Below are 13,939 nucleotides of genomic sequence, written 5' to 3' on the forward strand. Positions count from 1 at the left end.
AGTCAATACCTACACATACAATTGGGTATTTATCTACTTCAGTTACTTAAAGTGTGGGCCAAAAACCAGAGAATTAAAATATTATTTCCTCTATAGTACGTGGCACTAAAATTTAACACATTATTTATTATTGGTAGTACTGTACCCCCAGACATGGACCAGGACTCCAGTGTGCTCAGAGCTGTACAAACCAAGAACGTAAGGACAGTCCCGACGCCCCCAAAAGCTTACAATCTAAGACAAGAGAAAATAAAAGGATACAGACAGATGGGGGAGCACAAGGAAACAATGAGACAAAATTGGTCAGCATTATAGGCAGCGGTCTCAGAACACCAGCAGCCTAATTGATGTCAAGTTTTTTGAAGGCATCATAGAAAAGGAGAGTTTAGAGAAGGGATTTAAAGGAGGATAATGAGGTAGCTTTGTCATTGTTTACAGTGACCTCCACCCAAGAAAGAAGCAGCATAGGAAAAAGCACAAAGGTACTTGCTTGAAAATTTAACAAGTGGAAAATGAAGACTGGCATCATGAGCCAATCAGAGGCAGGAGTCAACATCTCAATAGCAAATGAGAAATGATATTTCAGGGTGGGGACCGGCTGCTAAGGGCCTTTAAGTGAAGATCTTTCCAACAGCATTCTGAATGGATATGAGGGGGGCAGGATTCCATTTGTCAAGGAGAAAATTAAGCTGCAGTAATTGAGATATGTGATGATGAGAGCCTGAATGAGAGTTTTAGCCTGGATTGATAGGGAAGGTTTGTATCTTAGAGATTTTATGCAGAAAGTGTCTGCAAGATTTAGTCTGGATGTAAGGACCTAGAGAGAGGTCCAAGTCAAATATGATGCCCTGGTTGGAATCCAATAATGAGTAGGAAAAGAAATTGAGAACGAGAACTTAACTCAGTATTACATTATGCACCTTTTCTGTATGGTATCATTAGGTCACATTGGTTAGAAATGATCAGAGCAACAGTTCTGAAATTTAGCAATGTGCCTCGTGTAACCAAAAACCTGCTAATTCCTGCAAATATTCATTTCACATAACTGGCATGATGAAAAAATATTTGCAGCCAAACTCTTGAGAATACTGTAGTTTCTAAAACCCTGATACACAATGACTTGTGCATGTGAGTACTTCCATTGGCTTCAATGAGACTAACCTCGTAGTTAAAGCTAAATATGTAATTCAAAGCTTGGCTGGATTGGGACTTAATGCCTCTAATTCTCTTCTCATTTCAACTGTATAACTATCATTAACATTAATGAGAATTATGCAGGTGCATCAATAATCTAGCTATACAGCCAGTGAGTAAATAAAGTGGCAATATTATTTACATTACCCTTAAATAAAAATATTCCCTTCCCTCCAAACTGACAAAGAAAAACATTAAACTTCCCCAACTTACTCCTCCTTTCTTAAATTTACTTTTTTAAAAAAGCTTCCACTGTAAATTATCTTTTTACTCCTACTGTTATGTATTGTACAACAATAATTTTTTTTAAAAAGTTTTCACCTTTCCAAGCATCCTTCCTAGGAAGTAATAGTGTCTGGCATAAGAATCTCCAACGAGCATCTGTGCAGCAGGGTTGGGGTAAAGAAGTCCTTCATTAGTGGTCTTAAAAAATCCCTGGTTAGGATTAAATCCTGATTTAAGCAGTTCATTCAGAAATTCTCTAAAAATTCCACCACCATCAATACCAGCTTCATCCAGGCCATGTGCGTTAAGTAAATGAACACGAATTCGCTTTTTCAGATCAGGTTCTGGGGGGAAAAAGTTGAGAAGAAAAGTCACATACAAGAACCTATACAAAGTTTGTTTCAGGGAAAAAAACACACACACACTACATTTAGATGTCAGTACAGATATATAAGTGTATTGTGCTGTTGCAGAAATCTATTATTGGCTTGAGTTTGAGATGGCTGCATTACTCAAAAGCAGGGAAGTAACTTATGAATAATACAGCTCATCCCAAATGAATCCTACGAAGACTTCATACCAAACCACCTGGCCACATATACTGTTTATAAAACTTATTTTACAGAAAAACTATTGTACACAAGTTTTATAGAGTAACAGTGGTACCATTTCGGGTGTCTCTCCACCTGTCAACCGAGTCTCCTTTTGCATAATAAATTAAACTATAAGGGCCTCAAAGGCAGGGAGAAATTATAGCAACCTCCATGAATTTTTTTAAATAGCTACTCTTTACAGAATAACGGTGGAAGTTTAAGACCCAATATCTTCCAATTTAGCAGGTTTAGAAACAAATGCTGTGTATCCCACTAGAAAATAGGACTGTCCAGCTCCTCCACTAGATAAAACATTTTTAGTCCAGATGCATGGTTCATGAAATACTGGATCTTAAATCTGTCACTAGTTCAGGGCTGAATATTATCCATCCTGCACCTTAGATCTTAGTCAGGGTTATTTTTTTTAATTAAAATGGAAGGCTGCTGTTTGAAAGCTGCTCAGAGATTTGGAATATCAGCAGTCATCTCAGTGAGATGATTTATGAGACCAAGTCCAGTTGACAAAGTGAAAAAATATCACATACTGTACACACACACACCCCTACCTGACAGGTGTGGTGTGTGAGTGACACTGATCATGCCCCTTCAAACCTCCTTATCTGTACTCTTCAATACTCTTCACATTAAGTTCCTGATCCTGCTATTTGTTGCAGGTGGATAGACTGCTGTGCCCATATATAGCCCCAGTGAAGTCTTCACAGGACAAAATTGGGGCCTAAACCACCTCTCTTACTAGGAACACTTGACAGCCAGTTGTAAAGAGCTAGATTTTTTTTCTTTCCTTTTTTAAAAGTCTGCCTGAAAGTTTTCTTTCTTCCAAAATTATTCCTACCCAAAGCAGAGGATGTGCATTATTCAGTCCAGGACCAACACAGGTGTAAGGTTTGAAATTTCATAACATATAATGGTTGGAAACAGGAGATTTATTCCATTGCACTGGGTAGAGTTCTAATAGGATACATAACACTTGCTCCTAGGCCTGTCTAGATTATAGACCTTAAAAGTATAGGATTAACTAGGTATGTGTCAGAAGGATTTCTTACATTTCATTAGCTGTAATGAACTGTGGAAAGTTGGACTCAGGGTATTTAGGGAGCCAGGCTTTACAAGGGAGGGTACGAAATATAGTACCCATTATTTTTTCCTCTCTAAAACATTTCAGAAATCATATTTCTATAAAACGTGTAGCGTATATATGAAGCACAATCAAGCGGGAAGAAGGATATAAACTTTTTCATCAGCACTTGTTTGAGCCGACTCATGTCATTCTGTTGTTGATCAATGTGACCAATACCAAACAAATGCTGATAAAGCTTTATTCCATTGCAATACGTACTGTATATAGCACATCACATATGTAGGTAATATTCATGGGATAAATTGCAGTATCTTGTAATAAACGCCAGCTTTACATGCATTCTGCCCAAAAGTCCATCTCACTGGAACTACTGTTAACATTCCAGTTCTCTGAGCAACTTCACTCCAGCTACTTAACCAAAAAAAAAAAAAAATCCACTAGTCAGAAAAATGTTTTCTGCTTTCTCCCACTACAGAAGGCCCTCTTCCACAAAGTCATATTGGCCTGAGACGTAGAATGGACAGTGTTCAGCTTGGTACCAATGACAGCTGTAAGGTCAATACCTTATGACGATTCAGAGATAGAAAAGGGTGGAGGAGAAAAAATAGTCCCAGTAAAACTTTCAGAAACTCAAACAATTCTAAAATAATTTTTCCACAACATATATGATGACATCTACAGTATACGTGTAGGTGTGGTATGGGGTCAGGATTTTATCAACACTTGTTTGATGTGGCCTGCATTATTCATGACTTTGCCACTCATGATCTTGAGGTAGTCCTATTAATACATATAAGGGGTCTTTGTCTCCAAAATCTCAAATCCATTTCACTCCTATTTTTTTAAATGATCTAGACTGAGTAAGGTACCACTGAAGCATTACTTTATAATGATTCTCTTTTACTTGAGTGCATATGGAAAAACTGGCTGCCTTCTTCCAAAATCAATGCCCATTGCTCTTTTGTGATCTCTTTTTTTATTGATTACTCCTAAACCTCATCTATGTGCACTCAATCTTCCAGGTCCATTGTAATCAATTCAGTCTATGACCCTGAAACTATCCCTGTTACAGTTTCTAGGAATTTCTTCTTTTCTATACTGCTACACTATATCTGAACCACACCGAATCTAACTAGAACTATTCCATGCAACTAAACAGACTCAAAAATAAACAATGAAAAAAAATATATAAATAAAATGTTTATCACCCACTATAGCTGCTGTTGATTAAACCAGATTCCACATGTACAGCGTTTTCGACTGAAACTGAACAATATTTAAATATATATAGAGAGAGAGCACATTAAAAACATTTTCCTCCTCCTATTGCAAAAGGGGAAGGGAATGTGAGGTAGGGGGTGGAAAATAGTCTATAATAAGCATGTAAACAATTATTCTGTGTTTGGAATGTATCCATATCTGGCATGGAGGGGTCACCTCTAGGGGGTCAAAGGATAGTTCAAACTCCATGCTCATTCTGTGTCTTCAATGATATTACCAACAAGTGTGTCAATTGATAATACATGTGACAATAGTTTGGGGATAGTAACCCTTGTCCATCTGGAAATGGATGAGACCACCTATTTCATAAAGGTCAAACAGCCATCATCAGTAACCGCATCTGGTCACTTCTGATGTAGTAATCTGAGCTTGTAAATTAGAGGTGAAAAACTTCATACCATTACTAGAACCCCTTCAGTGTAAATGGCTTTTAGTCTCGTTTGACTCATAGACAGTGATCTTTAAAATGAAAACAGGTTATACATGTATTGAAGGGAAAGCAACAATAATATGAAGACTTACTTAGCCCTTTTATCCACAGAATTCAAACACTTTTTTAAAAAGTACATAAAAGTAAGAGTGGAGCAAAGAGTGGGAAAAAAAGTCTGCAAATATTAGTTCAGATTCAAAAATAAAGTTTGGTTTGACTCTGTTCTTGAACCTTCTTGTTTGCATTCTGTGACCATAGGAGAACTGAAGCTTTAACAGAGTGAATTCTTGCAAAAAGCTCCTTGAAGCTTGAATAAACAAGTACTTGCTGAAAGCAAATTTTAAATTGTTTGTAAAAATTCACAATTCATGCTATGTTGATTAGTTACATAAGCTACCTAGTCAGAAATAGCATTGTGACTTATGTAATAATCAACCCAGCGTGAATTGTGAATATTCATAACAGACTGTCTGAACAATTTGCAGACCAAGATTTATTTGCCGAAAAAAATTACAATTTTGAATAATGAAAAAACATTTGAAAATTTCATATTTTGTTTGCTTTCTTTTCCTGTTTGTAAAGTTCAATAATTTTTTAACCAACTACTCTCAGAACTCTAGTATCATCGCCATTTTTGCAAAGGCACACTGAAGTTACGTGACTTGCAGAAGGTCACATGCCTCTTGAGTATATGACAGCCATGGACAGAATTCAGGTCTCAACTACCAGTCCTGTGACTTATCCATTTTTAACCACCACCACACCAAAGGTTAACAAATGCACACAAAAATATACAAGATAATTCGCCTTCTGTTCCTACAGCAAATACAATCAACAATTGGAGCACACATCAGATAATGCAGGAGTGCTTGTCGTATGTTGCCATATTGTATACCTCTTCTTAAAAAGAGAGAGGATACACTACAGACCCAACCTTCAATACCACATTTTCCCTGAAGCAACTATAAATATCTAGTTACAGGAAAGAGTAACATTAGGACTATATTAAGGCAACCAACTGAAAACAGTAATTTAATAAAATACAGTATATTTCCCTTTCCTTTTAAGCATGAAAAAGATCTACCAAACAAGTCAGTGTTTAAGGAGATTAATTTAGTAGCTTTGAAGTTATAAAAGTTTAAATCTAGCAAGGCAGATCCGATTCCCACCCCCACCCCCCGCCCCGATTACTTCAAATTTAGTAGAGTTTAAAACATCATGGGGTTGTGAAGCACTTTAGCTTTGCGTCTCTCTCACTTGTAGGTGCCAGAGATCTCAGAGTTCGGGATACGTTGACAGTCAGAGCTAACAGGTCAAAAGGATAGTTTTGTGTCATGGGATAGAATGCTGGGAGATCTAAGTTTTACTAATGGCTCGAACACATACCCTTTCTATCCCAATTTCTCCATCTGTAAAATGATGACACCACCTCACTATTTCACAGGGGGAATCATGTAGCTTAATTCAATACTTGATGTGCTTCCAGACCTTCAGATAGAAGATGACACATCAGAGCCAAGTAAAAAATTTTGTATTATAAAAATGCTTCAGCATTAATAACCTTAATTAATAAATTAATCTTCATAATAAAGATTCTCTAAGTTAAAGAGAAGTCAAAGAAAACAGTTTCACTAGTTTACATTAAGTTAAAAAAAATTTGTTTGGTTTTTTAGACCAATGTGCGTAGGTTATAATAGCTAGCATTCAGTATCAGAATCAATGCACTGCATCTCAAACTTGGAAAAGTCAAACTCTGGACTTTTCAACTAGAAACAATCAAACTACTGAACTGATTTTCCTCAAACTTTGATTGTTTTATATAACGTACAGATACAATTTAAACCACATTTGAAGACTCTATGCAATGCATCTGAACTTCATATACATTTATATAAGAAATTCCAGAACATACTATTATTATTAATACAGTGTCAAACCTCTGGCCCAGGAGGCACTCGTAGCCCTCAAGGGCTACTGAGTTAAGAAGAAAACATGTATTTGATTGTGAATGGAAAATGTGTTCCGTGCAGTGTGCCTTGAACTTGTAAATTTAAATATTTGAATTAATCCCATCACTATGAGAAAGAGATAGAGGGTAACACTCCACAACTGCCTCCCCTGCCTCTTCGGTAACACTCCTCTTGTGAACTGGGAACATTCTGAGCAGTTGTCCCATCCCTGCTGCAATTACTCAGCAATTCCCCTGCTGGCCACCTGCTGCACTACAGGAGAAGGAAGAGAGTAGCTCAGAGTGCTCACTGCCTACTTACCTGCCAGGCTGTAGGAGCCCAAGCAAAAACAGTATAAGATGTTAACTGGCTCTGTCTGAGCATAGAGAAGAGTCTAGCAAAGAACAGCTCCTGTCCCACATAGCCACCAAGGGTAACACAAGAGAGGTGTAAAGCAGAAGCTGAAAACCAACAACCAGTTATGGCTCCCTGACTTTTTATTCTTGGGGACTACTCCAACTTGCACCAGCAGGCAATAGTCCCTTAGGGTCCTTACAGTAGCTGAGGACTGCCAGAGCACATGATATCCCAGCCACGCCCCTCTATGCCTCTTACATCAGTGGATGTGGGAAACGAGGTACAGCAGCAAGCTATGCCAGTTCTATACTAATTGAGGATTCCTCCAAGCCAAAGAAAATCCCCAGCAAGGAACTCATAAGGTAGTGGGGTGAAGCTGAAGCTGGTTCTTTTGCAGTGCTTTGGAAAGATATTAATAGAATCATATAAAAGTATGCCTACAAGGGACCTTGAGAAGTGATCTAGTTCAACCCCCCTGCATTGATGCTGGAACAAGTATATCTGGACCATCCCTGACAGATGTCTGTCCAACCTGTTCTTAAAAACATCCAATGACAGATTCCACAACTTCCCTTGGAAGCCTATTCCAGAGCTTAACTATCCTTATAGATAGAAAGTTTTTCCTAATATCTAACTTAAACCTCTTTTGCTGTAGATTAAGCCCATTCCTTCTTCAGTGACATGGAGAACAATTGATCACTGAACCCCCTTTGCTTCCCTTTTTAAAGACAGGTACTATGTTTGCTCTTCTCTAGTTCTCTGGGACCTCATCTATCCTCCAGGTAATTGCTAATGGTTCCAAGATTACTTCAGCTAATTCCTTAAGTACCATGGCACAAATGTCATCAAATCCTACTGACCTGAGTACATATAACTTATCTAAATATTCTTTCCCTATTCTGAGTTCCTTCCCCCTTTTTGTTAATATTAATTGTTCTTATCATCTTGTCACAATTAACCTTTTTTAAATGAAGAGTGAAGCAAAACATGCATTAACCACCTCAGCTCTCCTTTCCTCGTGAGTAGTGGACCTATACTTTACTTCATTTTTCTCTTGGTCCTAATGTATTTATAGAATCTCTTCTTATTGACTTATGTCCCTTGCTCAGGATTACTCATTTTGTGCCTTAAACTTTCTTCTTATATGCCAAAACTCCATATGTTTGGTGACGGCTTTCCACAAGTTAGGCCTCGTCTACTGTGGATTTTTAGCCACTGTTGCAACTACACAGGTGCACACCCCTATTGTAGACATTATTTACACCAACATAGCAGGAACCAGTTCACCTTAGCCCCACTCCCTTATAAGTCACACTATACCCAAGTAAGCTGTGTCTATGCTAGAGGTTTGAAACGGTTCAGCTAAAACTCATTGCAGACAAACAGCAAGGGTGAAAGCACAAAACAGGTTGTCAGAGAAACAGTCTTGTAAGGATGGAGATGGCACACAATGAATATTTAGTTTGAATGGGCTGAAGGCAAGAGATGTATTTGTCAAGGAGGTCAGAGAGGAGGAGGTAGCAATAATCAAGATGACAAACTTGAATGAGGATTTCATATGTGTGCGTGGACAGAGAGAACCTGGATTCTGGGGATGTTTGGTACTTCCGGGATAAGACGCTTCTTTTTTTAAAAAACCCAAACCTTCCAGTCGGGTAAAAGCAAATATATAATTATATGGTAAGATTTATACAACCAATCAATGTTATTTTTAGAATATTCTAGAACTTAAATGCAAACATACCATTTTCAGGGGAAAGTTTGTCATAAGCATCTTCATAAATATAATTTCTTCGGATAGTGACATTAATTCCATCCAGAAATGGACCATCTCCTTGAACTTCCTGTTTATCTGCATAGATTAGTCTTTGAAAGATCTGGTAAAAAGAGTAGAAAAAGAAATCAAATAATCATACTGAAATCTGCATTTTCAGTAAAGAGCGGTTACCACCTTATTAGTAACTATTGTTCTGCAACAGTTGCTTCTGTGCATTTGCAGGTATGAGATTCGGTGCCTCTAGTGGCCATTTATGGAACTGCATAACAAAGCTGTACCCGCTATGGGTGGGGGAAGACCACTCTTAAGACAACATAATGAGTTCCATCTGCCTAATGGAGTGCACCCCGCACTCCCTGACCATCTCAGTTGCTTCTGCCTAGATGTCAAAATTCTGACATACAAAGAACTCCAAGGCAGAAGGGAAAGTGGTGAGTAGTCTGAATGTACAGAGGCAACTCTCAAAAAACAAGAGTTACTAGTAAGTAACCCTTCCTTGTTCAAAGGCCTCCTCACTTATAGGAGATTAGCAAGCAGTGTCCCCAACAGAGAATGGAAGGCAAGGAGTTAGAGGCAAAAATGAACTGTAGCACCACTTTACCAAACCAAGCATCAGAGCACGATGCCAAGTCCAATTAATAACACTTAGTGAAAGTGTGACCAGAACTCAGTGTTGCTGCTTGGCAAATCTCTACAATAGGAACCTGTCTCAAACAAGCTAGAGAGTCCGTCATAGCCCTAATGGAGTGTGTTCTTAAGACAAGTGCTACCGGTTTTCTGGCTTAAGTATAACAATACTCACTACACCTCTTAATCCCGAGGGGAAAATTGTTAACTAAATGGTTCTGCCTTACACCTTTCCCCATGGCAACAATCAATGTTAGATTATTTTAAGGGCTTAGCCCTGTCCAGATAATAGCACAGAGCCCTTTTCATATCAAAGCAATATAAGATGGACTACCCTGGGTAAGCCTGGTTTCTGGAGAAGGAAACAGGGAGAGAGACATACTGCAACAGATGAAAGTCGATGCCACCTTCAGCATAAACCTGAGTTAGATCTCAAAACAACTTTGTCTTTATGTACTACTGTAAATGTTAGAAAGGCCATCAAGCTACTGAGCTTGTTAACCCTCCTAGCAGAGGTAATATCTATTAAAAATGCTGTTTTGATAGACAGGTATCTATGGAAGCTTGAGACGGGGCTCACCGGGTAGAACTACCAACAGTTAAAACCCTGGTCAAATTCTTGGCCAGGAAGGTCCTTTTGTGCTGGGAAAGGCATTTACCATCTCCTAAGAAATCTGGAGACTGTAGGATGAAAGAATAAAGACCTGTCTAACAAAAAAGTAAGAGGCAGAAACAGCAGCTTAATGAACCTTCAGGAAACTATGGCTAAACCTTGTGATTTAAAATACAAGAGATATTCAAACTGCTGGTTTCAGAGTAGTAGCCATGTTAGTCTGTATCCGCAAAAAGAAAAGGAGTACTTGTGGCACTTTAGAGACTAACAAATTTATTTGAGCATAAGCTTTCGTGACCTACAGTTCACTTCATTGGATGCATTCAGTGGAAAATACAGTGGGGAGATTTATATACATAGAGAACATGAAACAATGGGTGTTACCATACACACTGAAACCAGAGTGATCACTTAAGGTGAGCTATTACCAGGAGAGCGGGGGGGGGGGGGGGAGGGAAAACCTTTTGTAGTGATAATCAAGGTGGGCCAATTCCAGCAGTTGACAAGAACGTCTGAGGAACAGTGGGGGGCTGGGAGAGGAATAAACATGGGGAAATCGTTTTACTTTGTGTAATGACACATCCACTCCCAGTCTTTATTCAAGCCTTAGTTAATTGTATCTAGTTTGCAAATTAATTCCAATTCAGCACTCTCTCGTTAGAGTCTGTTTTTGAAGTTTTTTTGTTCTAGAATTGCCACTTTTAGGTCTGTAATCGAGTGACCAAAGAGACTGAAGTGTTCTCCGACTGGTTTTTGAATGTTATAATTCCTGACGTCTGATTTGTGTCCATTTATTCTTTTACATAGAGACTGTCCGGTTTGGCCAATGTACATGACAGAGGGGCATTGCTGGCATATGATGGCACATATTACATTGGTAGATGTGCAGGTGAACGAGCCTCTGATAGTGTGGCTGATGTGATTAGGTGTCCCCTGAATAGATATGTGAACACAGTTGGCAACGGGCTTTGTTGCAAGGATAGGTTCCTGGGTTAGTGTTTTTGTTGTGTGGTGTGTGGTTGCTGGTGAGCATTTGCTTTAGGTTGGGGGGCTGTCTGTAGGCAAGGACTGGCCTGTCTCCCAAGATCTGTGAGAGTGATGGGTCGTCCTTTAGGATAGGTTGTAGATCCTTGATGATGCGTTGGAGAAGTTTTAGTTGGGGGCTGAAGGTGATGGCTAGTTGCGTTCTGTTATTTTCTTTGTTGGGCCTGTCCTGTAGTAGGTAACTTCTGGGTACTCTTCTGGCTCTGTCAATCTCTTTCTTCACTTCAGCAGGTGGGTATTGTAGTTGTAAGAACGCTTGACAGAGATCTTGTAGGTGTTTGTCTCTGTCTGAGGGGTTGGAGCAAATGCGGTTGTATCGTAGAGCTTGGCTGTAGACAATGGATCGTGTGCTCTGGATGAAAGCTGGAGGCATGTAGGTAGGCACAGCGGTCAGTAGGTTTCCGGTATAGGGTGATGTTTATGTGACCATCACTTATTAGCACCGTAGTGTCCAGGAAGTGGATCTCTTGGGTGGACTGGTCCAGGCTGAGGTTGATGGTGGGATGGAAATTGTTGAAATCATGATGGAATTCCTCAAGGGCTTCTTTTCCATGGGTCCAGATGATGAAGGTATCATCAATGTAGCGCATGTTGAGTAGGAAGTGGATGTGTCATTACACAAAGTAAAACTATTTCCCCACGTTTACTCCCCCACCCCCACCTACTGTTTCTCACATGTTCTTGTCAACTGCTGGAAATGGCCCACCTTCATTATCACTACAAAAGGTTTTCCCCCACCCCCGCTCTCCTGCTGGTAATAGCTCACCTTACCTTATCACTCTCGTTACAGTGTGTATGGTAACACCACTGTTTCATGTTCTCTGTGTATGTAAATCTCCCCACTGTATTTTCCACTGAATGCATCCAATGAAGTGAGTTGTAGCTCATGAAAGCTTATGCTCAAATAAATTTGTTAGTCTCCAAGGTGCCACAAGTACTCCTTTTCAAACTGCTGGGTCTCCTTCGCATGATGGGGTTAACCCATTACTTTTCATCCAACACAAACCATTTAGTTCTTTCATGACTAACAGTACTGCTTGAACACTCCTACCTTTCATGGATCGTATGTGTTTGCTGACTATCCTTCACACAGATAGATGAAGCGTATTTGGCTCTTCTGGTGAAGAATCTTCCTTTATTGTTTAGAGAGGAGGTGTGGGCGCAGAGAGCAAGATGAATGGATGATTCTCTGATTAGTTGGAGAAGATCTGTATATCAATGTTGCCTAAGCCACATTAGTGCTATCAGTAGGACACTGGTTCTGTCCTCTCTGATCTTCCTTATGATTCTGGGTATCAAGGGAATGGGACAGAAAACGGAGAGATGATTGCTTCAATACAGAAGGAATGAATCCAATAAAGATTTCTTGCCACTTTAAGTCCTGGTGCAGGACAGATACTTGGCATTCTGACTAGACATGAATACTTTGATTAGAGGTTGACCCCACTTGAGTAAGAATGAAGACACTCCTGACCAGTTTAGGGACCATTTGTGTTTGTTGTAAGAGTTCATGCTGAGTGCGTCTGCATGTACATACTCCTTTTCTCCTGCTAGTGGGTGAATGTGCTGGTGTGCTGCTAATGGGTGAATGTGATGATGAATACATCAGAGGCACAGCTTCCTTGCCTCCATAGATGAAGTTAAGAATGTGCTCCCCATTTGTTGATGCACTACATGGCCGTGGTATTGTCTGTGAGCACTTGTACTACGCAATGTATGGACAGACACAACGCCTTTAGAACCCATCTTACAGACCTGCTCTTCAACACACTGATGTAGAATCTGGATTCCCAGGTGTTCAAGTGGCCATGTGCACCATAAACCAGAGTGCAGGCATCTGTGGTGACTGTAACAGTAGGGGATGGAGGAGTGAATTTTCTCTGATCTACCATCAATGAAGTTGTTGAAGCACCTGCAGGGACAAGATCAGCTTCCTTTTCAGACTGTGTACATTGGATCATCCAAGTTTAGTATTAATACTGGTACGAAGCAAGGCTGTCTCTTAGCCTTTGGCATTTTCTTCTCTATTCTTCTTAAGTACCCCTTTGGAAACGATCCATCTGGCGTACTTGTTGAATCAAGCATGGAAGGCAGCTTGTTTAACATCAGACAATTCCAGAGCAGAAGGCATGTCATCCAGCTTACTATTCAGGATCTGCTTTTCACAGGTGACACTGCATTCATCTCTAATTCACCTGATGAACTGCTGGTCATGGTGAACAAGTTTTCTGATGCATGCTCCCAATTTGGCACAATAATCAGTATTAAAAAAAACACTTGTCATGTCACAAGGTACCAACATTCCACCTAAAATCTTTGTCAATAATGAAGCTCTGGACAATGTGGATCACTTCTGCCATTTTGGCTCAATTCTTCCCAGCTCACTGAACCTTGATAGGGAATTTGATATGAGAATCGGCAAAGCTTCTGTTACCTTTGGAAAATTTAACCTCATGTGTTTGGAACAACAAGTTGCTAACCCTGAATACAAATGTGTGTCTGTTTGTTTATCAGGCTTGTGTCCTTAGTACCCTCTTTTATGTCTGTGAAAGTTCGGTTACCTACTCTAAGCAGGAGCGGAGACTGAACAGTTTCTGCTTCCGCTGTCTCAGAAAAATCCTTAGAGTTTCTTGGGACCAATGGATCACTGATAACAAGACCCTTGAGAGAACTGAACTACAGTCTATGCTGGACATTGACTGGCTTTGCTGGTTAGGACACGTGGAGTGCATGCCTCAATATCGTCTGCC

At 39.6% G+C, this 13,939-nt stretch overlaps 1 protein-coding gene across 3 annotated transcripts in view; it reads right to left on the reverse strand.

The window, feature by feature from the left end:
* The window catches only part of UBE3C (ubiquitin protein ligase E3C), a 168,627-nt gene that overhangs the window by 50,404 nt on the left and 104,284 nt on the right, over window positions 1-13,939 (reverse strand). For all 3 annotated transcript variants that reach the window (XM_073334553.2, XM_073334552.2, XM_073334554.2), the window contains 2 exons: window positions 8,873-9,005; window positions 1,516-1,763 (listed from right to left, as the gene is read on the reverse strand). In XM_073334553.2, coding sequence (XP_073190654.2) covers window positions 1,516-1,763; window positions 8,873-9,005 — 381 coding nt within the window. The remainder of the gene's footprint in view (window positions 1-1,515; window positions 1,764-8,872; window positions 9,006-13,939) is intronic.

The sequence above is a fragment of the Lepidochelys kempii genome, chromosome 2 (assembly GCF_965140285.1).
Source record: "Lepidochelys kempii isolate rLepKem1 chromosome 2, rLepKem1.hap1, whole genome shotgun sequence".
Classification (NCBI taxonomy): domain Eukaryota; kingdom Metazoa; phylum Chordata; order Testudines; family Cheloniidae; genus Lepidochelys; species Lepidochelys kempii.